We start from the raw sequence: 27,223 nt of genomic DNA, 5'->3' as shown, positions 1-27,223 counted from the left end.
AATCCCTTGGCTTAGGTAGTTCTAGAATCTATTCTGTTTTTCTTCTAACTGTACTTTTCAACCCAGCTGTTATGAACATCACCTCCTCCTATTATTATTAATATATTTCTACAGATATTTAGAGCCCCTTCACCTCATACCTTATTTGTCTCCCTTTTACAACCCTTTACTTTCCCAAGTCAGTAAATTTCCATCAACCTTCCCTTTGCCTTGGGAGCAAATGTCCAAAATGCTGCCAGGGGTTACATGGTAGCTCTATGTTTAGTTTCTTAAGGAACTTCCATACTCTTCTACATAGTGGCTGCACCAATTTACATTCCCACTAACAGTGCATGAGGGTTCCCTTTTCTCCACACCCTCTCCAGCATTTATTGTTCATAGACTTTTTGACAATGGCCCCACTGACTGGAATGAGATGATACTTGTAGTTTTGATTTGCATTTCCCTAATGCTGAGCGATGTTGAGCATATTTTCATGTGCCTTTTGGCCATCTGTATGCCTTCTTTGGAGAAATGTTTATTTAGGTCTTCTGCCCATTTATTGATTGGGTGGGGTTCTTTTATATTGAGTCCCATGGACTATTTGTAAATTTTGGAGACTAATCCCTTATCAGTAGCATCATTTGCATTTTTTTCCTCTCATTCTGTGGACTGGCTCTTCATTTTGTTTATGGTTTCCTTTGCTGTGCCAAAATTAGATCCCATTTATTTTTGTTTTATTTCCATTACTCTAGGAGACAAACCAAAAAAAGATATATTGTTGCAATTTAAGAATTGCATGATATCTGGTCTTACATTTAGGTCTTTAATCCATTTTGTTTTTGTGTACAGTGTTAAGAAATGTTCTAATTTTTTTTACATGTAGCTGTCCAGTTTTCCCAGCAGCATTTATTGAAGAGATTGTATTTCCTCCAATGTATATTCTTGCCTCCTTTGCCACAAACTGACCACAGGTACCTGGGTTTACTGCTGGGCTTTCTATCCTGTTTGGGTGAGCTCTATTTTTGTGTTTGGGCCGATATCATTCTGTTGCTTTACAATGTAGTCTGAAGTCAGGGAGCTTGATTCCTCCAACTGTTTTTCTTTCTGAAGACTGCTTTGACTATTCAAGGTTGGTTGTGTCTTCATAAACATTTTAAGATTTTTTTTGTTCTAGTTCTGTGAAAAATACCATTGGCAATTTGATAAAGATTGTATTGAATCTGTAATTGCCTTGAGTAGTATAGTCATTTTGATAATATTGATTCTTTCAATCCAGGAACATGGTATCTATTTCCATCTGTACTTGTCATCTTTGGTTTCTTTCATCAGCATCTTATAGTTTTCAGAGTACAGTTCTTTTGCCTTATTAGGTAGGCTGTCCTAGGTATTTTGTTCTTTTCGATGCAACAGTAAATGGATTGTTTAATTTCTCCTTATTATCTTTTTTTGTTAGTGTATAGAAATACAACAGATTTCTGTGTATGAATTTTGTATCTTGCAACTTTACCAAATTCAGTGATGAGCTTTACTACTTCTCTGGTAGCATCTTTAGGATTTTCTGTGTATGATATCATGTCATTCACAAGCAGTGACAGTTTTACTTCTTCTATGCAGTTGTTGGAATGTAAGTTGGTACAGCCACTATGGAGAATGTATGGATATTCCTTAAGAAACTAAAAATAGAGCTACTATATGATCTTGCAAGTCCACTCCTGGGCATATATCTAGAGAAAACCATATTTGAAATGTTCATGCACCCCAATGTTCATTGTAGTGCTATTTATAGTAGCTAAGACATGGAAGCAACCTAAATATCCATCAACAGATGAACGGATAGAGAAGGTATGGTATATTTATACAATGAAATATTAGTCATTAAAAAGAATGAAATAATGCCATTTGCAGCAACATGGATGGAATCTAGAGATTATCATACTAAGTGAAGTTAGAGAAAGACAAATATGATATCACTATATGAAGAATCTTAAAAAATGATACAAATGAACTTATTTACAAACTGAAACAGACTCACAGACTTAGAATATTTAACAATAGCTTTAAGTTCATTCTCTAATTATGTTGACATTATTTAAAATGGAACTCTCAAATTCCTTTTGAGGGTATTCCTTGGTAGTTTATAAAACTAAAAGATTTTGTGTACTAATAGTTTGTATTGTAAATTGTGCATTTGATAACTAGCTGAAGTTATGCTTTAAATTTATAGGCGTGCTAAATTGCTTCAGTCATGTCCAACTCTTTGCAACCCCATGATTGCAGCCTGCCAGACTCTTTGGTCCATAGGATTTTACCAGGCAAGAATACTGAAGTGGGCTGCCATTTCCTTCTACAAAGGATCTTCCCCACCCAGGAATTGAACCCAAGTCATTTATGTCTCCTGCACTGGCATTGAAAGGCAGGGTCTTATATCTCACAGATATAACTATCTGTTTATACTTATCAAAATTACTGTTATTAGAGTGCTTTTTAAAATTAATATATTCATTGTTTTAACTGTGATGATGACTTCCTATTACTGTTACTTGGTGCATGAATCTTATATCAATGTTTGAATTGCTTATTGGATTGGGTTAAGTGTGCAGTTTGCTTTGATTGTGGATGCTGTAGGTGCTTCAGAAAGGTAAGTCTATGGTTGGGGTTTGGGTTAAGTTAGGGGTTGGGCTGAAGGATAGACTAGGAGTTTGGAATGGACATGTATACACTGCTATATTTAAAATAGATAACCAACAAGGACTTGTGTAGCACAGGGAATGCTTGTCAATATTCTGTAATAACCTAAATGGGAAATGAATTTGGAAAAGAATAGATGCATGTATATAACTGAATCACCTTGCTGTATACTCGAAACTACACTTTAATCAACTATGTGCCAATATAAAAAAAAAAAAAACTAACTTGGAATTTATGACTCCTCACCCACATTTAGTGTAGACAATTATCTCCATTGGCACTCCCAGTGCTAGTACATTCAGATGTGGACAGTTCCAGCTACTGCACTGTGATGCTATGCACCTACCTGTAGGTGTTTGCTGATGAAAACTTCATTAGCTCTTCCCTGGACGTCTTGTCAGGCAGAGGACATGATTCCAAGAGCAAAGAATCAACCCTCATCAGTGCTGCGACATACCTGATCACTCAGAGTTGGGAATAAATCCACCTTCAAAAATCTGAATGCCACCACAGGCATAACTGAAGCTACTGTTGTTAGGAGAATAACAAGCCAGATGCACTTCTGGGTCAAGGAATGTCGTGCATTTCCTATTATTAAAGAAAAATAAACACTATGGTTATAAATCAGACTGAATTATTGAATTAATTGTTTGGATTTCCTAGAGAGAAACACTGGGTATCTTCCCCCAGCATATAGTATGCTCAGTGGTGATAAGAAAAGGGCAAGAACAATGGTAAGATCACCCTTGGGAACTGCTTCACGGCTTGATCACTAGGAGACTGATAGCCAGAGACATGCATTGTCTGATCCAGGTTCAGTCTGCTTTCACTGAAGAACAGCATTCTCTCATCCAGTTTCAGGATGCCTCAACCACAAAGGAGTCACTAAAGTCACATTTACCCTTAAAACTATCATATCAAATGACACAGTAGATGTTCTAGATGCAGGTACAATCGCAAATGATGGTCTCCACTGGCTAGGTCATAAAAGGTAAGCTGTATCTATGACAGGATCAACCTTTTAAATCCAGGCAACAGCCTCAAGTGGACATGCTGATCTCTCTGATGTTCCCATAGATATGAATTCAAGGTCCCAAGGTGATTAGAGATGCTCCTGGGTTTGTGAAAAGGGCATTCTCCACACTGGGAAACCACTGATGCAGTCATTCAATATACTAGTTCTAGAGAATAGTGAGATTCCTTCCCAAGCCTGGAGCCAGTGTTCTTATTTTATATTCACACCTTGTATCCTGGGCTGTTTGTCTAAACAAAGCAATAGGGGTCAGTGGGGCCGACAGACAAATTATACAGATGTCAACTGTACTTACATTGCCAAAATGAGCCTTTGTTCCTTTTGTTGCTTTTCTAGGCACATGATACCTCCAATTATCCCTCCCAATCCTACAGCATTACCACTATTTGAATGGGCTTTAGGTGTGAGGGCTTGGCTACTTATTGGAATGTCTGCATTTCCTGTCTTCGTAGGATAGACACTGCCTACCAAAGACCGCTTGATTCCAACTACCTGGGCAGAAATGAACAACTCCATAAATTAAATGACTTTTTGAACTTCTTGAAGCTCAGTACCAGCAGCCATGGCTGGGGAAAAAAAAAAAAAACCATCACTTTAAAACCACACTCCTGTTTGCTGCTGGCTACTAAGAAAAAAATTTCTTAAACCTCAGTGTTGATCTAACTTTTGAAAAGTCTCATTGGAACTCAGTAATTAATTCCTGGAATGGCATGTGCTTAGCTGGTGAGAGTGGTCACCACACAGACTACTTTCTCCAGTTGAGGCATTCCAGTCTCATTATGCATGTGCGAATGCTCTCTTAGGACTGGAAGTCTTCTGGTCAACACACTGAACTTTCAGATTTGGCACCAGAGAGAACAGAAAAGGAAAAACTTAAATGTCTCTTTTTTTCCCCCTAATATGCTTATTCTTATTCACAACCATCATGTTTCTACATGGTTGGAACCTTTTGGTGGGCAAAGGATTAACAGTTTATATTAAGTAAGAGAGAGTGGTGCAATTTATATATTTCCAGGTACACAGAGCAAGACAAAAATTGAATATAATACTCTTAAATGTATATATGCATTTAAATGGAATTACAATCTTAATGGAATTAATCTCAATTACAATTACAATCTTGGAAATGTATAACCCGATAGTTGCTCTTATTTTGCTTTCTCTATGAATCAGTCTTCTAATAATTGTTTTTCTAGACTCAGTTTCCCAACTAATAGATGCAGATCTCAGCCTTACCTAATAGGACTCAAGAAGGTTGTCACTGTGCATCTCTTTTCCACATTTCCAGGATGAACTCAGAAACATCTTTGTTACCAGCTTATTTCACACACACTAGAGATTTTAAAACTTCTTTAAAAAGTCTACTAATAGCCCCACTGTGTAAAACTCAGTGGCCTTTGCTGGGAATCATTTTGAAATATGGGGGCAATGACCGTATACTCCAAAGGTAGGCCAGATGTATACTCTTGGTGGAATCAGAATATCAGGGGCTCAAGTGATTTTAGGAGGCCTTTTGCTACCCATTTGCTGTTCAAATCACTTGCAATGTCCCCCAACCAGTAATCAAGTCACATTTGCTTTAGTCATCATTATCATGGTTAACATTTATTGATAAAGTACTATGTACCAAGCTGCATGCTAAGCATTTTACATGCATTATCTCATTTAACCCTCACAAATTCCCTATAAAAGTTGGAACTATGAATATCCCCAAGTTTAGAAGGTATAAAAAGGAAAACAAGCTTGCCTAAGGTCACACATCTCATACGTGGCAGAGAACACTGGCTGTCTGTGCCATTTACAGCCTACTGCCCAGAAATTTTAAAAGACTAAATTACGCACTGGGCTTCCCAGGTGACACTAGTAGTAAAGAAAGTGTCAGTTGCTCAGTCTGTCCAGCTCTGTAACCCGCCAGGCTCCTCTGTCCATGGGATTCTCTGGACAAGAATACTGGAGTGGGTTGCCACTTCCTTCTCCAGGGGAGCTTCCCCACCCAGGGATCAAACCTGGGTCTCCTGCATCGCAGGCAGACGCTTTACCCCCTGAGGCACCAAGGAAGCCCACTTAACACACACACAAATTATACACTCCTCTTCTAAATGAAAATAAGTTCCACAGGTGAACTCTGGCATAAATGCAGGTTATAATGTGGCATAAAAGGGAGAGACTAGCATTTCTTTTCTCCCCTCTATCATATACCTGAACTTCATGGTTTTCAGAAATAAACTTCATATTTATTTCTAATAAATATGTGCTATGCCTCTGATTTGAAGACAGTCTGCTGCATCTGCACTGTTAGGACACTGTAAGCCTCCAGCTGTCTGATTCAGTCAATTCCTAGAGACAGAATTACTGGTCATTCCTAGTCCCACCAAAATGAAGATACATTACAAAGACAAATGACATCTTGACACTATGCCCCAGCAAATAATATGACTCACTTACCAACAAATGGAAACTGGTTTGGGAAGAGGTCAAAGATGCCATTACTGTGCATTGTAAACAAAATGGAGAAATAAGTGGCTATGCTGCCCCAGATGAAGACATGGTTAATGACAGTCCAATAGCTGGTATCCAAGGCTATCTGTAAATAAAGTCAAATGCAAAGGGGAGACTGTTGAGGATGAAAAGAGCATCATTTTACTGAGTAACGTCTCCTCAGGACACTTCTATGAAAAGACAATTGTACCTGCCTAGTTACCAGCCAACCACAGGCCCTACCACTTTCTGCACAACACAGGAGACTGATGTGACATTTCTGGTAGACAACTGACCTCAGAACTTGTATCTGCCAGCCATTATATCTAATAATATTGAGTGAAAATCAGGAAATAAAATGTTAAACTTTAAATGAGAAAGAAGGAGAGTGGCTTCTAATTTCAATGCTACTTTCCAAATTGCTCTCTAAATTTGTCTATTGGAAAACTTTTTCATAGTGAGAAAGTGCAACATTTTAAGATCTGTACATAGATTTTCATTTGACAATTTTGACACAGGTATAGTCTGTTTTATATCAATATTCTAATTCATTTTGATTACCATTTCTGTTAAATTATTCAAATAATAACAAAAATCCTTAATCCACTTTTGGCATCAGAAGTTGGGCTTCATGGTGATCTAGGAGCATGTTCACAAGCCCTTCTCCCATCCAATAACTTGTTATGACAGCACAGTTTAAAAAGAGTGATCTTATAGGGGGAAACTAAGGAAGCCACTGGTGAATATGAACACTTCAGTTCTCAGAGGAAAATAACGTAGGTTCTGGGAAACTGAGTCATTTGTAGTGATGTGGATGAACCTAGAGTCTTCCACACAGAGTGATGTGAGTCAGAAAAACAAATACCATGTATTAGCTTATATACGTGGGATCTAGAAAAATGGTACTGATGCAGGACAGGGACAGAGATGCAGACACAATGTACACGCGGATGCAGGTGGGATGAATTCAGAGTAACTGATAATACACCGTGGGTAAAACAGCTAGCTAGTGGGAACCTGCAGCATAGCACAGGGAGCTCAGTCGGCTCGGTTCTGCGATGACCTTGCGAGGTGGGAGGGAGGTTCAGGAGGGAAGGGGTATGTGCATACACATAGCTGATTTACATTCTTGTACAGAAGAAAGTAATGCAACATTGTAAAGCAGTTTTACTCCAGTTTTTCCAATTTTTTTAAAAGTAGGTTCTAGCATCCTTATTTGCATCTCAGAGGTTCCAAATGGTCCAAATGAAAGTTTAGATTTCTAGTAGAGTCTCAGAAAGACCACAGGTTTCCAGACTGCCCAAGGGGGCTCTAACCACACAGTACACTCTTCTGCATACAGAGACATACTTTCCCTTCCCACACGAAGTTACTGTCCTTAAAAATGATGCCCCATAAAAAGAATGTTAGCAGCCTTGATTAAACTACAGGGGTGCCAAAAGGACAGCATTTTCTTTCCTCAAGAGGCCTGAGAACAGAAAGCCCTGCCTTCCATACCTCAGCAAAGAAAGACTTGCTGGTTTCCCTGCTCATTCCTCAAGAGAGCTGACCAAAATCCCTAGCTCTAACATCTGTTAGTTCATCACCATTAAAAGACACCAATAGTTTGACCTGTGTAGGTATGAGTAGGCAAAGAAAAATTACAACCAATTTAAGAGGACTCGACTGGGGGGAAAAAAAAGTAGTTCCTACAATGAAAAAGACAGATAAACACTATAACAATAATTTTTAAAAGTAATGAGAACTCTTAAGGAGAAGCAATTAGATCATAGAAAAAAAATTCTGGAAGAAAAAAAGTGTTATTTCTGAATTTAAAAATTCAATAGAGAAACCAAATAAGAATAGTCACTGATTAGAACTGAATATTCTGTAAAAACAAATGGAAATATAACAGGGCAAAACTCTAAGAAATGGGAACCATGTGCAAAAACGATATGAGACATGGATGGTAAATCCATAGATGTCCAATCCATGGGCCCAACATTCAAATAATGGCATCCTAGAAAAAGAAAAAGTAGCAATCAAAGAAATGATGAAGAACACTGCTCTATGATAGCAGCAAAGATTTTCAGATTGGGAGGGTACTCTAAATTATAGGCAAATCAATGAATGAAGTTACATTCTGGTAACATTTGTGAAGTCCAAGGATAAAAAAACATAGCCTCTAGGGAGAAAAGATACTATTTACAAAGGAAAGAGAATCAGCTTAATATCAAGCTGTTACACTGAAACAGAGATGTAGTGGAAAATCATTTACAGAATTCCTAAAACACTCTGATTCAAGAGTCTTATGCCCATCCAATATATGATTTAACTGTGAAGATAAAGATTTGAACTCAAAAGTATAACATCTATGTACTCCTTCGGCAGAAATTACTCATGCTTAGAGAAGAAAACATGGTAATGCCACTCTCAAAATGAGCTTATTCACAAAATTCCTGAAATTTACTCTGTGGTACTAAAGACAGCAGTTTCTGATTGAAGCCATGATTTCATGATGGATGCGTTAGCTATGTCAGATACTTCCAGTTCACTCTATTGTTTCCTCCTCTGCTATAGAATTGAACACAGGGGACCTAGCCATGGAGGGTTCACAAAGCATCAATATGCTTTATGTAGTGAAACAGACAAACAGAACTCCTCTGAGCGGAGAAATCTGGTTCTGATTTTGGATGCTATCTGACTCTGAATTTTGAACTCCCAAGATGTCAAATGTTAGATGGCTTTGGTATGAACTTAATGATACTCACTTAGATGGACCAAGGAACGGCAGAGATGTCATTTAAAAGCAGTATGTTTACATTTGATTCATTCAGTCTAATAAATATTGAGTCATGAAGAGAAAGTCTGGGGTTTAACGAGATCTTTTGTTGATATAAGTAGCTAAGATTTGTAAAAGAGATTATTTATAGGATAGAAAAAGGACTGACCAAAGACAACTCAAACTCTGTAAAAATTTAGCCCTTGATTGATACTTTCCCCCTTACAATGCACACAAAGGCAAAGAACAGAGGTCACACTGCTTGTTGTATCCACCCAGAGGTACAGATTTTAACGGATTAGAAAGCTTTTATGAACTCTAACTCAATATCTAATAGTATTGTCCACCATTTGCATTAAAAAAGAAATAAAAAACAAACTCAAGATGTCCAATGATGATCAATGGATCATCAAAAATCATTCCTACCAGATGGGAATGTAAGTTGGTGCAGGCATTATGCAAAGCAATATGGAACTTCCTCAAAAAACTAAAAGTAAAGTTGCCATGTGATTCAGCACTCCCACTCCTGAGCATGTATCTGGACAAAACTGTAATTCAAAAAGATTACAGATTCCTCAGTGTTCATAGCAGCACTGTTTACAATAATCAAGACATGGAAGCAACCGGAGTGTTCACTGACAGATAAATGAATAAAGAAGATGTGGCATGCACACACACATGCAGACACACACTGAAGGACTACTCAGCCATAAAAAGAATGAAATCATGCCATTTACAGCATGGATGGACCTAGAGATCGTCATACTAAATGAAGTAAGTTAGAGAAAAACAAATACCAAATGATATCACTTTTATGTGGAAAATAAATATAATACAAATGAAGTAATTTATGAAACAGAAAGAGACTCACAGACATAGACATCAGACTTGTGACTGCCAAGGTGGAGGGGGTTTAGGAGAGGGATAGATTAGGATTTGGGATTCTCAGATGCAAACTAGAATATACAGAATAGATAAACAACAAGGTCCTACTGCATAGCACAGGAAGGTATAATATATTCAGTATCCGGTGATAAACCATAATGGAAAAGAATATGAAAAAGAATATATATAAAACTGAATCACTTTTCTGTATAGTAGAAATTAGTATAATATTGTAATTCAATAAAATAAATTTTTAAAAATTATTCCTACCAGAAAAGCTTATATGAACTTGAGATTCAAATGTGCCACACACCTAACATTCAACCTCTTGAATACAGAAATGTACTGCCACATAAACATTACATCTCACTATAAAACTAGATGCATGAAGCAGGGCACCCAAAGCTGGTGCTCTGGGACAACCTAGAGGGGTAGGGTGGGGAGGGAGGTGGGATGCGTTCAGAATAGGGGGGGACACGTGTATACCTATGACTGATTCATGTTGATATATGGCAAAAAACATCACTATATTGCAAAGTAATTATCCTCTGAGTGAAATAAATTTTAAAAACCTAGAAGTTACTAACTCTTACAGAAATCATGGGAAAGTTTCTATTATCATTACCATTAGAAACTTTTTCTCCCAAGAAGGAAACACAGGGACGAAGTAGTATATCAGTTCTCTTTACGTACAGTGTTCAGTCCCAAGAAGTGCCCGATTCATTGTGAGGTTTCTACTAATATGGAGTTTATAGACACAAAATGCTAATCTCCTACATCTGGGGATTTATGTTAAAACTTCCTGTTTCATCTCAGAATGTGTAGTTAAAAAGAAAATCCCAGTATTACAGGGGTCCCCAGCCTGCAGGATCTAATGCCTGATGATCTGTGGTTGTTGTAATAATACTAGAAATAAATGCACAATAAATATAATGCATTTCTGAAACCATCCCCCCACCACCCTGGCCCATGGAAAAATTGTCTTCCATGAAACCAGTCCCTGGTGCCAAAATGGTTGAGGATCCTACTAAGATTACTGCCAACAAATGAAGCAGAATTTTACAAGCTGTAAAGCCATCCAGTTAAGATATTTTCACCAGTAGGGTTACCTGCACGCTGACCACAATGACCAAAGACGTGGCCATGGTCACTGCAAAAGACTGGTAGTCTGCAGTGTGCTGTCCATCATCTCCAGCCATGTTGTAAAAGGCCCCATAGGGGATGAAGAAAAGGGCTAATGAGGTATAGATTCCATGTGCCATACAGATGAAAAATTCATGCTTGTTAAAAAGTAGATTCAGCTGCCCAGGTTTGTAGAGCTGGGGATAATCCATGCTATTCTGGTCACTAACATCCTGTCAACAGAGAGATACTTTAGTGGAGGAGGCTCAAGGAGAAGTTAGAGAAACTCTGAATTTCCTGTCTCTAGATATAGCACGTGCATATCTAAGCATGGCCTTCCCAGGTGGCTCAGTGGTAAAGAATCCACCTGCCAATGCAGGAGACGCAGGAAATGAGGGTTCAGTCCCTAGGTCAAGAAGGTCCCCTGGAGGAGAAAATGGCAACCCACCCCAGTATCCTTGCCTGGAAAACCCCATGGACAGAGGAGCCAGACAGGCTAGAGCCCATAGGATCGCAAAGAGCTGGACACAACTGGGCACGCATGCACTATCTAAGCATGCCCTAATATGCACTACTCATTACTTTGTTTTCATTCCCATAGTAACCCAAAGGATATTAAAATTATCCCTACTTTATATAGGAGGAAGCTGAGTCTCCAAGAGAGATTGATGAGAGGCCACACAGCTTTTATAACAGAGCCAGAACTTGACTGCATGTGCATATTTGGCTTCAAATTGAAGTTTCTTTTCTCTTCTCTCCTGAAACTGCACTCATGCTCCCAGAATTCTAGTACATCCAGTGCAGCCAGTGGGTCCCGGGGTTAACTGCCAAGGCAGTGACAGGGGATGCCAGCAGACAGCCTGAGTCAGAGAAGGCCCACCTGAGTTCCCAACTTTGGGGGGGGAAGGGTGAGCAGGAGGAAAGGAACAGGGAAAGAGGGAACAGAAAGTGGATTCCAGGTGGAAGGGAGCTGAGCCTGCAGAAGTGAGAGTTCTACCCAGGGAAGACTCCATAGGCAGCCATCAGGTGCTCAGGTTAAAGAATTTAGACAGAATGAGAAGGCATCATGTTTGGGCCCAGCCAGGTCCTGGGAGAAGCTAAAGCTGTGTTTCTCAAACTTAACGTGCACACTAATAACCTGGGAACAGATTGCACTTCGGTAGGTTTGGGGTGGGGCCTGAGACTGCCTTTCCAACAAGCCCCAAAGCAATGCTGGTGACCACACTGTGAGCACCATAGGCAAACACCACAACCGGCTTCAAAGTCAGACAATCCTGAGTTCAAACCCCAGCTCTGCTGCTTAGCAGGTGTGTAGTCTTAGACCCGCCACTTAGCTTGTCTGAGCCTCAGGCTCCTCATCTTCAGAAGTGCAAACAACACTATCTCCCTCATAGGATCACTGTCATGATGAAATGGGTATGTATTCAACAGAGTTCTTGCCACAGTTCATATAATTTGAAAACAAGATGCTTCTATAAATAATAACAAGATAATGATAGTAATAGTAACAATAGTGTTACAGTCTCAGAGTCAAGTGGCCAGGTGCTAGGTTGAGGTCTGTCACTTATTTGACCATATGACTTTAGGAGGATGATCTTAACTTCTGAGTTTTAGTTTCCTCCTGATAAAATAAGCAGAGCCATAGATGGTCACTGAGGCCTTCCAGCATAGCATCCCATGATCAGAAGATCATTTTAAGGGTCAGAGTAGACAAAGCAGAAAAGGATAGGGGTAGACACTCAACTTGATAGCAATAAGGGGCCTTATTGTGTATACAGTTGACCCTTGAACAACATGGGTTTGAAGTGAGTAGGTTCACCTACACACAGAATTTTTCAATAAATATGTACTACCTGACCCACTCTTAGTTGAACCCTCAGATGCAGAACTGTGGATATGGAGGGGTAACTCTATAGTTACAGGAGAATTTTGGACTGTGTGGGGGTATGGGCCAAGGTGAGGGGGACCCCTAACTTTTGTGTTGTTTCAAGGGTCAGCTGTATATTTTTCATCTATATCTTTTAGCTCTTAGGTTATTTCCATATCTTACTTATTATCAATAATGCTGCAATGAATACAGGACTGTATATATCTTTTCAAATTAATGTTTTGGCTTCCTTTGGATAAATACCCAGAGGTGGAATTGCTGGATCACTTGATAACTCTATTTTTAATATTTTGCAGGATTTCTATACTGTTTTCCAGTCTGTCCAGATTTTCTGCTTAATCATAATTCAGTCTTAGTAGGATGTATGTTTCTAGAAATTTATTCATTTCTTTAAATTGTCCAATTTGTTGCTGTTCATTAGTCTCTTATGATCCTTGTATTTTTGTGGTCAGTTGTAGTCTCTACTATTTCTGATTTTGAGTCTTCTCTCTTCTTGGTGAGTCTACCTAAATGTTTGTTGATTTTATCTTTTCAAGGAATCAGCTCTTAGTTTCATGAATCTTCTCTATCACTTTCTTAGTCTCTATTTCATTTATTTTTGCTCTAATTGTTGTTTTTCCCTTCCTTCTACCACCTTCGGGCTTTGTGCTTTTTCTAGTTTCTTGAGGTGTAAAGGCAGGTTGTTTGAGTCTTTTCATGTTTCTTGAGGTTGGCATTTATTACTATGAACTTCCCTCTTGGAACGGCTTTTACTCTATCCCACAAATTTTTATATTTTATATTCCCATTTTAATTTGTCTCAAGGTATTTTAAAATTTCTTCTTTGATTTCTTCTTTAACCCATTGTTGTTCAGGAGCATGCTGCTTAATCTGCACATATAAGTGAATTTTCCAGCTTTCTTCATGTAATTAATATCTAGTTTTATACCACTGTGGTTAGAAAAGACACCTGATATAATTTCAATCTGTAAAATGTATTAAGACTTTTTGTAGCTTAATAAATGATCTGTCCTTTAAAATGTTTCTTGTGCACTTCAGAAGAATTTGCATTCTGTTGCTTTTGGAGGGAGTATTCTACATATATTAGAATATATAGAGATATAGAATATACATATATTAGAATATATATCCTATATATATTCCTTGTATTCTATATATTATTCTACATATACATGTAATAATATATGTTATTTTATATGCGTGTGTGTGTGTGTCTGCACACACATTAGAAGTGTTCCCTGGCAACAGTCATAAAAATCAGGATACCAACAGAAGTATAAGCTCCTTTCTGGGTCAGGCTGATTACTATAGTCCCATGGGCTCCTTGGAAGAAAAGCTATGACCAACCTAGACAGCATATTGAAAAGCAGAGACATTACTTTGCCGATAAAGTCTGTCTAGTCAAAGCTATGGTTTTTCCAGTAACCATGTAAGGATCTGAGAGCTGGACCATAAAGAAGGCTAAGTGCCGAAGAATTGATGCTTTTGAACTGTGGTGTTGGAGAAGAATCTTGAGAGTCCCTTGGACTGCAAGAAGATCAAACCAGTCAATCCTAAAGGAAATAAACTCTGAATATTCATTGGAAGGACTGATGCTAAAGCTGAAACTCCAATACTTTGGCTACCTGATGCAAAAAACTGACTCACTTGAAAAGACCCTGATGCTGGGAAAGATTGAGAGCAGGGGGAGAAGGGGATGACAGAGGATGAGATGGTTGGATGGCATCACCGACTCAATTGGGATGAGTTTGAGCAATCTACGGGAGTTGATGAAGGACAGGGAAGCCTGACGTGCTGCAGTCCACGGGGTCGCAAAGATTCAGACATGACTGAGTGACTGAACTGAACCGATGGGACCAGGAATGCAAGTTTCTCTGGCTTCTGGAGTTAGGCAGCCAAGAGGTGTCCCCTGGGTGGCAGCCACAAAAATAGGGGTACCAGAAACATGTACCAGCACCTGTTCAGGAGGTACTGGTGCTCTGAAGACTGGCAAACGGAGCATGCAAGGATGGCACTGACCCTCTGTCCCTGGAGTGTGTTCCAGCAGACTCCAAGGTGTGTGTGTTCAATTGGATGCCTGCCCCCAGGCCGACACTTTAATATAAGCTGGTGAGCCTCTGTGACTGGCATGATCTGCTGTGTCTGCACTGGGCCCAGGAGCAAGTGAGTCTGAGCACATGGGCCATTCAGAACTATTTCTTAGATTGTTTCAGTCTTGTGGGCCTTGCAACAGGAGCCCCATTGGTTGGGGCGGGGCTTATCTCTCAGTTGCAGGTTTTAAAAGTTAAGGTGCTCAATGTGGGGTGCATACCCTTCACTCCTAAGGGAAGAACTTCAGGCTATGAGTTTTCTCCTGGTTGAAGACTGCCATGCTGAGGGTGGGGGTAGGGTTTATGGCGAGATTGTGTCCCAGCCGCTCCAACTCGCTTCCAAGAATATGGTTTTCTTCTTGTTTGCTCAGTGTATAGTCTTCACTCAGACAGCCTTTGGGGTTGTTTAAGAGAAAATTTTTCTTGTGTAGTTGTTGACTGTGTCCGCAGGAAGAGGTGAGTTCAGGATCTTCCTTTATCGGCATCTTGAACTCTCCGCTTATATTTTTTTCATATTGCACAATAACCATCTTTTCCCAGAAAGTGTTTTATTTTTAATATTTTATTCCACATTCTGGGCAGCTACAAAGCACCAAGAAAAGGAACACTTGTAAACATGGGCACTTGGAAATGCATGAGCTTAATCCTTTATAACCAAAGTCTTCAAGAGTTCATTGCTTTTTGTAGAATTTCACAAAATGAGTTGTTCACAATCTTCCTTTTTTACATACAAGAAGTGAGGCTTACAACTGACTACAAAGCTTCAGAATGGGAGAGCAGAATGAACTCATAAAGTTAAGATTTATATTTTGCAATAGATGGTTTTGGGCCAAAAAATGAGGCCTAGCAAATGGATCTAACAACAGCCTGGAGAAAATCTGGTCTCCTTAAAAATACTTCAAAAATTTTTTTTTAAATAATACACTCTAACTGTGCCATGGAAACTCCTCTGGCTAGTCTTTCACTTCCCCATGGGCAGACAGACTTTTCCCCCATCCAGGAAGTACCCTCCAAGGCTTTGAGTGTGCCAAGGACCTACCATTTATAATTGATTCCCTCCCTCTCCTCCCCTCCAGCACATTGAGCTAAACTAAAGAAAGCTATGCCCTTTCTCTCTCCATGGCTCTGGGGCTCTGTGTCTCCCTCTCCATTGGCAGGGCGCTCCTCTGGCCTGGAGTTTCTGTTCTGAGTTGTGCTCGGCAGTTTCACCGCAGATGCTAGCTCTCTGCACTCCAGCCCAGCTCCATGATCTTCTATGTATCCTCACGTGGTTCTCTGGACTCTCAGAGGCTAATACAGGATTCCCCAGTGTGTAAACTAGAGAGACTAGTTCTGAGGCATATTGGTCAGTTCTACATGAAAAATAACTAAGTAAACGTACAGTCCTATGAGTTTGGGAAATTCTGGGCTACAATGTAATTAAAGAGACTATTTCTTGTAGGACCTCTCAGAGCCTTTAGAGAAAACAATGTAGGATGTGAGTCTTTAAGAGGATAGTAATCAAGCTCTGATCAGAGATCTTTTTGGGGAGTTGGAAGGGTTTTTGATCCATGTGATACCTATTAAGGTATCGACTCCATTCTTAGGACTCTTTCCATGATTGGCATCTTCTCAGTTCAGTTCAGTCACTCAGTCGTGTCCAACTCTTTGCAACCCCAAGGCCTGCAGCATGCCATGCCTCCCTGTCCATCACCAACTCCCGGAGTTTAATCAAACTCATGTCCATTGAGTCGGTGATGCCATCCAACCATCTCATTCTCTGTTGTCCCCTTTTCCTCCCGCTTTCCATTTTTCCCAGCATCAGGGTCTTTTCAAATGAGTCAGTTCTTCACATCAGGTGGCCAAAGAATTGGCGGTTCAGCTTCAGCATGAGTCCTTCCAATGAATATTCAGGACTGATATCCTTTAAGATGGACTGGTTGGATCTCCTTGCTGTCCAAGGGACTCTCAAGAGTCTTCTCCAACACCACAGTTCAAAAGCTTCTACTTAGAAGCTAAAAGCAACTAAAAGGCATCAACAGAGCAAAGTAAGTTACAAAGACAGAGGAAAACGCATACCTGGTCAAAAATCCCCATGGCTAAAACAGGCAGCGATGTGTAGACAATGTTAAAAAGGGTAATGAACCACTGGTCGTAGACAGTCTGAAATGAAATTAACACATCAGTGAGAAACAGCATACATAGGTGTGAGAATATTCACTTGTAGGCTCTTGGACTAACTATCTCAATTTCCTAAAGTGGATGGGAGTTTGATGTTAGAGTCAGACAGACCTGAGTTCTCCCTAGGCTCAGTCTCTTATCAGCTTTGCTGCTTATGGGACACTAGATCTCTCTAAACTTCAATTTCTTAATCTCTAAAATGAAATCATACTTTCCTTACAGAATTTCAGTTGGGAAGAAGGACATCAGACATGTAGAACACCTAACACAGTGCTGGATGCACACGAGCTCTGGCCCCTCTGGTGGGTTATTTCATCCTTTAGGTTTTCAATGTCTTCTAATAAGTCCAATTACCTAAACTGCTAAGCAATAGCAGAGGATCCATGAACATCTTCAGAGGGAGATACAGAAATGAACCTGTCAGCCCCATCCTTTGTTCACATGGAGAACTTTTTCTTGTGAGTGGTTTAAAGCAAGGTGGGCATGGAGCTAGCTGCTTGCTACACTGGATATAAAACAGAAAATAAAAATACCCCTCACACCTATAGACACAGTTTCCTTGCATGAACCTCACTAAAAGTGAGGCATGTGAAATAGCCCTTATATCTCCTTTGTATTAATAAGTACATAGAAATGTAGAAACAGAATGGAGAAAGTATTATAGACCTTATCACAGGCAAAGGGAAAGATTAAAACATAGGTCTCCAGCTCTACAGACTTCCCTGGTGTTCCAGTGATTAAGAATCTGCCTTGCAATGCAGGGGATGCAGATTCGATCCCTGGTCAGGGAACTAAGATTTCACATGCCACGCTCCACAACTACTGAACCCACATGCTCTGAAGCCTGTGTGCCAGAACCAGTTGAGCCCATGTGATGCAACTGCTGAAGCCTGTGCCCTCTATAGCCTTCGAGTCACACCAGAGAGTCCATGCATCATGATGAAAGATCCCACATGACACAACTAAGACTTGATGCAGCAAAATAAATAAATATTTTAAAAACAAAACATAGGTCTCCAGCCCCTAATCAATGTCTGTTCTACCACTGTATCATTCATTCATTCAATATTAAGAAACCACGAGGTGCCAGGTACCAGGTTCTCAGCAATGATAATTTAACATGATAAATCAGATAAAAATTCCTCATGAAATTTTCACTGTAATGGTGCTGAGGAAACAAACAACAAAAAGATTTTATATAATAAACAGGATATATAGTTGCTGAGTAAATGAGTGAGTAAGAAAGTAACAAATACTAGGGTAGAAAGAGGGTAGGAAATATGGAAGGGCTGTAAGGTGATTGGAGAAGGTATCACTAAGAAGTAACACTTGAGGAAAAAATCTGAATAAAATTAAGGATCAAAATATGCAGCGTTCTGGGACATGAACATTTCATATGGCAAGTAGATCACATGAAAAATCTGTGAGGCAAGAAAGCATCTGGCATGTTCAGAGGATAGCAAGACAGCCCATTTGGCTGGAGCAAAGCAACCTACAGGGAGTATCATGAATTTCAAAGAAATAATTACAGGAGGATCCTATTGAGGTAACTATGGATTGTTCCCTAAATAAAATATGACAACATTAGAGGATTTTGAGCAAAGGAACATCATGATTTGTACTTTAACCTGATTCTCTGGATTCTGTGTTGAGAATAGACAAAAGACGTACAATTGTGGAAGTTGGGAAACCAATTAGGAGGCTGGTGCAGTGCTCCAGATGAGAGATGAAGGTGACTGGATCAGATGATCAGTGGAAAGAAGTGCTGGATTTTGAATATTTTCTGAAGCACACATTCTTCTTAGGGAAATTCTGAAAGCAACAGGAATCTTAAATGCAAATATTCCAGACAGAGAAGCTAAAGGTAGGTTCTACATAGTTATATAGGTAAGGCAATCTTTCAAATCATGTCCTGTACATGTAGATTATATAGAAGAAAAAAATATTTTGGTGGCTTTATTGCTAAATCTGGATTTGGACTATTATATGTCTTTGCATTGCTATTTGTTCTTGAGATGGGTATATACTTGTTCAAGGAAAGAAGAAGTGGAAGCCAGTCTTCAAAGGCCAAATCTCAATGTGAAATTTCTGTTGAAGCTCCACAGGTGGTTTAATTCAACACTGAATAAACCAGACACTGTGAAAAATGCTGATTATTGTAATCTGAGCAAGGTTAGTCCCTTGGTAAGAAGTAAGGAGCATGGACATGTCAATCAATTCAAGGAGAGTTCATTCTTAGGGCAAAAACAAAGAAAAAAAAATGAGAACAGAAAAAAGGAGGTGTGGGGTAGATGAGAGAAGGAAGGAATTTGCTTTATTCTCTGAATATCTCAGAGAGTTGAGGCCTGGAATCTACATAGGAAAGACCTGCTCAATGTCATTCTCTTTAAGGGTATGCCGAACACAAGGCAGGAAAGTTGAATTCTACTACCAATAAACAGTTGAGACAGGATTTAGGCAAAGGAGCAACATTAGGGACCACCAAGAGGCTTATGCTTGTGACTCAGAATAACTATTTCTAGTAACCAGTTTTTAAGTTCTCTTTTGTTATCTGTGCGTGCATGCTAAGTCATTTCAGTTGTGTCCAACTTTTTGCTACCCTATGGACAGTAGCCCACCAGGCTCCTCTGTCCATGGGGATTCTCCAGGCAAGAATACTGGAGTGGGTTGCCATGCCCTCCACCAGGGGATCTTCAAACCCAGGGATCAAACCTGCATCTCTTACATCTGATGCTTTGGCAGATGGATTCTTTACCACTAGCGCCACTTTGAGGCTTATTAAATTGTCTGAACTCTGCTGTGAGGATCTGAAAGAGGGCCTTATGTCCAGTGATATGCTAGGTGTTTAACAATTAGCTCTTAAAAAAAAGAAAGAAAAAGCCTGAGTTGTAACATTTACCAGTTTCCATGATGTAAATATTCTCCATTGGCTGTTCAAGCGGTTATATCACTGAGTTAAGAAGAGATGTCCCATAGCACACCACTGTATTTAAACCACATCAATCCAACAGATACAATGAACCTCAAGAGCGTGATCAGCAAAAGATGGTAAACTCATTTAAAAGTGACTCAGTGGGAGGAGAGGGTGGGATGATTTGAGAGAATAGCATTGAAACATATATATTACCATATGTAAAAATATATAACCAGTGCGAGTTTGATGAATGAAGCAGGGCACCCAAAGCCATGACTCTGTGACAACCTAGAAGGATGGGATGGGGACGGGGTGGAAGGGGGCTTCAGGATGGAGGGGACACATGTATACCTGTGGCCAATTCATATTGATATACGGCAAAAAACACTCACAATATTGTAATGTAATTGTCCTCCAATTAAAGTAAATAAAAACTGTTTTTAAAGTGATGAGTTTGGAGTAGTTATGAACTTTGTTTTCCATATAGTTTATTTAAATTATAAGTTTATAGAATTTAATTTTCATTAACAACTGTGTTTAACCACTGGCTCACATTTAACAAGCAGTTCTTAGGGACCAGTATGGGCTAACTCTAGCATACCTCAGCCTATGTTTATGCTGGGAGCAAAGTAGTACAAACAGCGCAGATTCTAGAGGATCTGAGACTCCATGTGGCAAGAGAGAACCTGCAGAAGGGCAGGGCAATTGCCTGGAGTGTCAGGCAACCATAAGAATAGACCAGAAAAGCTTGTCAGCATTCCCTGGTAACCCCAGGATATTCTAGCAGAGGTATCTGAAACAAGCCTGGATTTATGGTACTCATATAAGACGGGAGCATGTGCCATCAAAAACAACTGATTAATACCAAATTCCCCACTGAAGATGCACGTATGCATGCTCAGTCGTGTCCCACTCTTTGTGACCCCATGGACTGTAGCCCTCCAGGCTCCTCTGTCCATTGGAATTCTCCAGGCAAGAATACTGCAATGGGTTGCCCTTTCCTTCTCCAGGGGATCTTTCCGACTCAGGGATTGAACCTGCGTCTCCTGCATCTCCTGCACTGCAGGCGGATTCTTTACAACTGAGTCACCTGGGAAACCCTATATGTGACAGAGATATGTGCCATCAATAACAATTGATTAATACCTAATTCCCCACTGACGACAACAACAACAAAAACTAAGGGTAAAAAAAGTATCTTCATCAAAGCCTCAATGAACTAAGGAATGGGGAATACCTGTCAAGATAAGGGAGAGGATGAGAATTTAAGAACCACTTTAAGGCCTAGGATGATTTTTTTTCCTCCAGAGACCGTGTTTATCTCTTTCTATCAGCTGCTGAGGTTGGGATGAAAGTCTGATGTTTTGTGGGCCAATCAGGTGTCCTGCCGTAGACCCTAATCTCAGGAGGTTGTCCAGATTGGAAAGTATGTCAACAGGATCTCTACCCTTGATGGGAACATTATCCCTCTAGTCTCAGAAAATGATTAAAAGCAGAGGGTCCTGAGCTCCTCAGCTGCCTTCTGTAAATCTTCAGCATCCCCACGCACATGGGTCAGAGCAGTGCAACCCTCCAGGGGCCCAGCCCACAGTACAGTGTTAACAGAGTCGCAGATACCACCTCCTATCTGCTGAACTCCTGTCTGCTCAGCCTCCTTCTCTTCCTTCAGATGAGCCAATGAGTCCAACAAGTCTATTCCTAGAAATATATGTCAGAATGCCTGCCTTCCGGCGCCAAGAGACTTATGAAAACACTCATAGCGGCCCTGGTTATAAAAGCCCCAAACCAGAAACATTCATGGCCGACACTGTGGTATACTGATATCATAGAATTCTACAAAATAATGAAAAGCAAGGAACTATATAACTGTATCCAAAACCACAAATGAATCAAAAAATATATACGATGTTGAGCAAAAGAAGCCAGACAGAAAAGTATGATTCCCTTTCAGTAAAGTTTAAAATGTGCCAATCTATGTTGTTTAGAGGTTTATACTCATATGGTAAAATTATAAAACAACATCATTATAAAAAATCAGGGCAATGATTACCTCCAGAGAGTTGGAAAATGAGGTGTGACTGAGAAAAGGCAAGGGAGCTTCTGGGGTTTGGCAACCTTCTGGTTCTTGCACTGGATCATGGGGATGTGAGTGTTCATTTTACAATTTGTTAAGCTGACATTTATATGTTATGTACTTTTTTGTAGATTAGCTATTTTTTACAATAAAAAGGGAAACACATGACCTTATTCTTTAATTACAGTCTGGTGGGACTTTGGACACTGGCAGTATTTTAAATATCCTGATGCCCATGCCATATCCAGGCCAATTAAATCAATATCTTTGGAGGTGGGATGATCAAAGTATCAATAATTTAAAAAATTTCTCTGGTGAGTCCACTGTGAAGCCAAGATTGAAAATTTCACTTATCCCATCCAGAAAGAAAGCAGTAGCTGACACAAACCCTCAAGTATTTTATGATGGTTTCATATCAATTCATTTCATGATTGAAGCATGGAATATATAAGAGGAGGAAAGCAATTTAATTGAAGTCTGATAGCCCCAGGCAAAACCTCACACTGTTGGATCTCTTTTTCCTCCACCTCATCCACCATCCAACTTCTCCTCACTGAGAGATGATTTCAGGTACAAGAAAGAAAGAAAGAGTCTGGAAAATTATGACAAGCTAAACTGTGAGTGGGGTTTCCCTGGTGGCTCAGTGGTAAAAAATCCATCTGCTAATACAAAAGACACAGGTTTGATCCCTGGGTTGGGAAGATCTCCTGGAGAAGGAAATGGCAACCCACTCCATATTCTTGCCTGGAAAATCCTATGGACAGAGGAGCCTGGGTGGGCTACAATCCACGGGGTCCCAAGAGAATCAGACACAACTTAACAACTAAACAACAACAAAACAATCGGTAACTGATGGTCTGGCCTAAAGTGCCATGAACATCACCACAAAGTGCCTAGCATTGAATCTGCAGTTATCTGATGGTAGCATTTGTAAGTTGGTATTCAGATCTGAAGCCTCATTTCACAACTTGAGCAAGAGAGGACCGGAAAGGAAAATTAGTGAGAATAAATTTTAAATGAGTTTTTACAATTTCTTGCAAGAGGGCTTGCTGCCACACAGAATCACAACAAAAAGAAAACAAAAATGAGCTGGCTGATATGTATGGAACATCCTATGGGCCAGATGTTATTGACTCGTTAAATAATCACAACAATCCTGTGAGGTTGGAGCTATTAACAGCTACCAGTTTACAGACAGGGAAACTAGTTTGAGGCCCATTAAGTTAGGAGACTGCCTCATGCCACTGAACACGAAGATTTTCAAAGTGGTGTAGGGAACTTTTAGGGGATCCACAGTGTCAAAACTATTATCAGAATGGCGCTAAGAAGCTGTTTACTTTCCCTCTTTACTCTCATTCTCATTTGAGTATATATGACTTGTGATGTCACAACCAACTGGATGCAGAAGCAGATGTGAGAACCCAAGTGCCTCCTATTGTGCTAAATAGTAAGAACTTAAGTATAAAAACTTACTCTCTTCTCACAACTAATTTTTTATTTTGAAAAGTACCATAATTTTTTCCACTAAAATATGTTATTTAGATAAGCATGTCATGGGTGTGTTATTTTTTAATAAATGTTTAACTTTCCTCCATTTTAATTCCTAATTTATTGCCAATACAGGAGATGTGGGTTTGATCCCTGGGTCGGGAATATCCCCGGGAGAAATAAATGGCAACCCACTGCAGTATTCTTGCCTGGAAAATATCATGGAGAGAGGAGCCTGGGTGGGCTACAGTCTGTGGGGTCACAAGGAGTCAGACATGATTTAGCAACTAAACAATAACAAATGATAAATATTGATAGAGTCCTGAGATCACAGAGTTGGAAAACTGTTGGTCTATCAAGCGTCAGGACCAACTCCTAGCCCTGGTACTCAGCATTCATAGCACTGACCATGGCATGAAACCACTGCTCAATCCGTGGTACCATTTGGCAAGTTTCTTTAAAAGCTTCCCTGCTCATGTCATTTTATATAGTTGAAAGTGTACAACAAATACAATTCTCTATGCTGGTTTTTGTCATTTAAAATGATACCATTAGCTTAAAACCTTCAAGTGGCTTCCCATTTTAGAGTGAACTTCTAAGGCTCTGCACCATGCCTTAAGGCCCTTCCTGATCCATGCAGCCTACCTCTTCAACTTTGCTTCCTGCAGTCTCGTCCTCACTCACAGACCTTCAGCTTCACCGACTGTCTTTAACTTACCAGGTTCATTCCTATGTCGGGGGCCATTTGTACTTGCTATGCCCTCTGTCTGGAATACTTGAACCCCAAGGTATTCATACGAACATTTCCCTCTAAACACTCAGGTCATATTCCAGTGTTAACTTCCCAATGAGAACTTCTACAATACCCAGTGCTTTCTTAATAGCAATTCTGATATCTCACTAATTTACTCCTTTATTATCTGTTTCCATCCCACTGGAATATAATCTTCCTAGGTAGCTCAGCTGGTAAAGAATCTGCCTGGAATGCAGGAGACCCCAGTTCGATTCCTGGGTTAGGAAGTTCCCCTGGAGAAAAGACAGGCTACCAACTCCAGTATTCTTGGGCTCCCCTGGTAGCTCAGATAGTAAAGGATCTTTCTGTAATGCGGGAGACCTGGGCTCAATCCCTGGTTTGGGAAGATCCCCTGGAGGAGGGCATGGCAACCTACTCCAGTATTCTTGCCTGGAGAATTTCCATGGACAGAGGAGCCTGGTGGACTATAGTCCATGGAGTCACAAAGTCTGACAGGATGGACTGACTAGGCACAACACAGAATATAATTTCCATGAAACAGAGACTTATGCACAGTGATAACTCCCGTATCTACAGCAGTGTCTAGCCAATGGTGGGTGCTCTAGAAAGATTTCTTGACTATTTTACAACTTTTTATAAATCTTAGACGTTTAACTTGCTAGTAGACCCTCCCCTGAGGACATGCCACGGGTTTTGCAAATTCAGAGTGTCCAGGCCTGGACTCATCCTCACAGTCCCTTAACCAGGCTCCTTCCTATGTTCCCTAAATCAGTTTCTGACACCACCACTTCCATCCCAGAGCCCAAGTCAGAAATCTGATATCTCTTCCTCTCTCCAACACCCCACATTAAATTAATCCCAAACCCCACTGACTTAACCATGCCAGATGGGTGGTGTTCCAGCCCAAACCAGTCTTCACTTCAGTTTGGGATGGAGATCCCAAACCAGGGATTCCCGTCCTTTCCCCCTTCACCTGCTTCAGTCTGACAGATCCCTGAAAGGTCAGCCCAGGGTCAGTCTTCTAGTAAGCCTTTCTGAGCTCTGCCCACTGCCATCTCCCACAGCTGGGTTCCAGACCAGTAGTCCCATGACATTCCACACCTTACTGCTTCACAGCTGTGGACTCAGTAACTATCTATGTGCTGTTCCCAGGCCCTCTCCACTAGACTTCAAGCTTCTGGGTGGAACTGCAGGATCCCATGGGGCTCCTGGGCCTGGAAGCCTTTCCATGTCCCCCATTTCTGATTTGTAGGGAACAGCTCCAACCTCTATGACCTTCCTTGAGTTCCAAAGGGAAGATTCCAGCAACTGTTAATCAGGAACAGGACACAGAGACAGGGTGAAAAAGCCAAGAAACAACAGTGAAGCTTGGGACAAGGTCCTGGTTCCACCTCAAGGGAGTTCAGTTCAGTCACTCAGTCATGTCTGACTCTCTGTGACCCCATGGACTACAGCATGCCAGGCTTTGCTGTCCATCACCAACTCCCAGAGCCTGCTCAAACTCATGTCCATTGGTGATGCCATCCAACCATCTCATCCTTTGTCGTCTCTTTATCCACCTGCAAGATGTCAGCACTCTTCCTTCCAGAGAAGACCACAGAGGCCAGATTAAAGGAACCAGAGAAATGCATCAAGAGATTACCTGAGACCAGGTTAATGGAATACAGGCCCTCACATACCCTGAGCCTTATCAGCAACTCCCCTTTGAACCATTACTATAAAACTCCTCACCACATCCTCCCAGGTTGGGACACACAGTTTTCAAGGGCAGGAGTTCACTGTGTTCCCCTTTGCCTGGCAAGGTAATAAAGTGATTCTTTACTACTGCACATAAAACTCTGTCTCTGAAAAATGGATAGTGCCCATAAGTAAATACCCTCAGTAAGGAGGGAAGGAAGGAAGACAGGGAGGGCCAGAGGGAGGAAGAATCATGTAAAGATTCAAACTTCAAGTCGTATGTTTAACAATCTTTTTAAAAAGGTGCATTTTCCTATTAATTATACTTTTTTATGGAAATACAATCCTTTATTGCTACAACCAAAGATATTTGTACCCATAACAAACTACTATATTAATGAAATCAATGGAAAATTGAAGGAAAATTGCATTGGAAGGACTGATGCTGAAGCTGAAACTCCAATACTTTGGCCACCTGATGCAGAGACCTAACCTATTGGAAAAGACCCTGATGCTGGGCAAGATTGAAGGCAGGAGGTGACGAGGATGACAGAGAATGAGATGGTTGGATGGCATCACCAACTCAATGGACATGAGCATGATTTAAACAACATGAAATACCTTGATATAATTATGCACTTTCTTCATGAATATTTCATTATATCAACCACTGTTCACTCTAACTCTAGTTTTGCCTCTACAAATGTCATCATGAGTCACTCACTTTTAAAAAAACACCTTTCCCAGTTAAATGTATTGAATAGCACAGTTTAGGCTTTAGGGGTTTGAAAGAGAAAAAGGAGAATGAAAAAGCTGGCTTAAAACTCAACATTCAAAAAACTAAGATTATGGCATATGATTCCATCACTTTATGGCAAATAGATGGAGAAAAATAAAGTGACAGACTTTATTTTCTTGGGTTCCAAAATCACTGCAGATGGTGACTGCAGCCATGAAATTAAAAGATGCTTGCTCCTTGGAAGAAAAGCTATGACCAACCTAGACAGCATATTAAAAAGTAGAGACATTACTTTGCCGACAAAGGCCCATCTAGTCTAAGCTATGGTTTTTCCAATAGTCATGTACAGATGTGAAAGCTGGGCACCAAAGAATTGATGCTTTTGAACTGTGGAGCTGGAGAAGACTCTTGAGAGTCTCTTGGACTGCATAGAGATCCAACCAGTCCATCCTAAAGGAAATTAGTCCTGAATATGCATTGGAAGGACTGA

The 27,223-nt window shown here is 40.2% G+C and overlaps 1 protein-coding gene across 4 annotated transcripts in view; it reads right to left on the bottom strand.

Moving 5' to 3' along the window:
• ATP8B4 (ATPase phospholipid transporting 8B4 (putative)) overlaps positions 1 to 27,223 on the bottom strand; it is a 261,581-nt gene that overhangs the window by 3,255 nt on the left and 231,103 nt on the right. For 3 of the 4 annotated variants that reach the window (XM_065941225.1, XM_065941224.1, XM_065941226.1), the window contains exons 24-27: positions 16,986 to 17,069; positions 10,937 to 11,182; positions 6,149 to 6,287; positions 3,128 to 3,258 (exon numbers count right to left, since the gene is read on the bottom strand). In XM_065941225.1, the coding sequence (XP_065797297.1) occupies positions 3,128 to 3,258; positions 6,149 to 6,287; positions 10,937 to 11,182; positions 16,986 to 17,069 (600 nt within the window). The remainder of the gene's footprint in view (positions 1 to 3,127; positions 3,259 to 6,148; positions 6,288 to 10,936; positions 11,183 to 16,985; positions 17,070 to 27,223) is intronic. The other variant, XM_065941227.1, reaches the window with a different exon arrangement.

The sequence above is a fragment of the Muntiacus reevesi genome, chromosome 7, assembly GCF_963930625.1.
Source record: "Muntiacus reevesi chromosome 7, mMunRee1.1, whole genome shotgun sequence".
NCBI lineage: Eukaryota > Metazoa > Chordata > Mammalia > Artiodactyla > Cervidae > Muntiacus > Muntiacus reevesi.
Note: the sequence above shows the minus strand (reverse complement) of the source record. Positions and strands in the feature narration are given on the sequence as shown.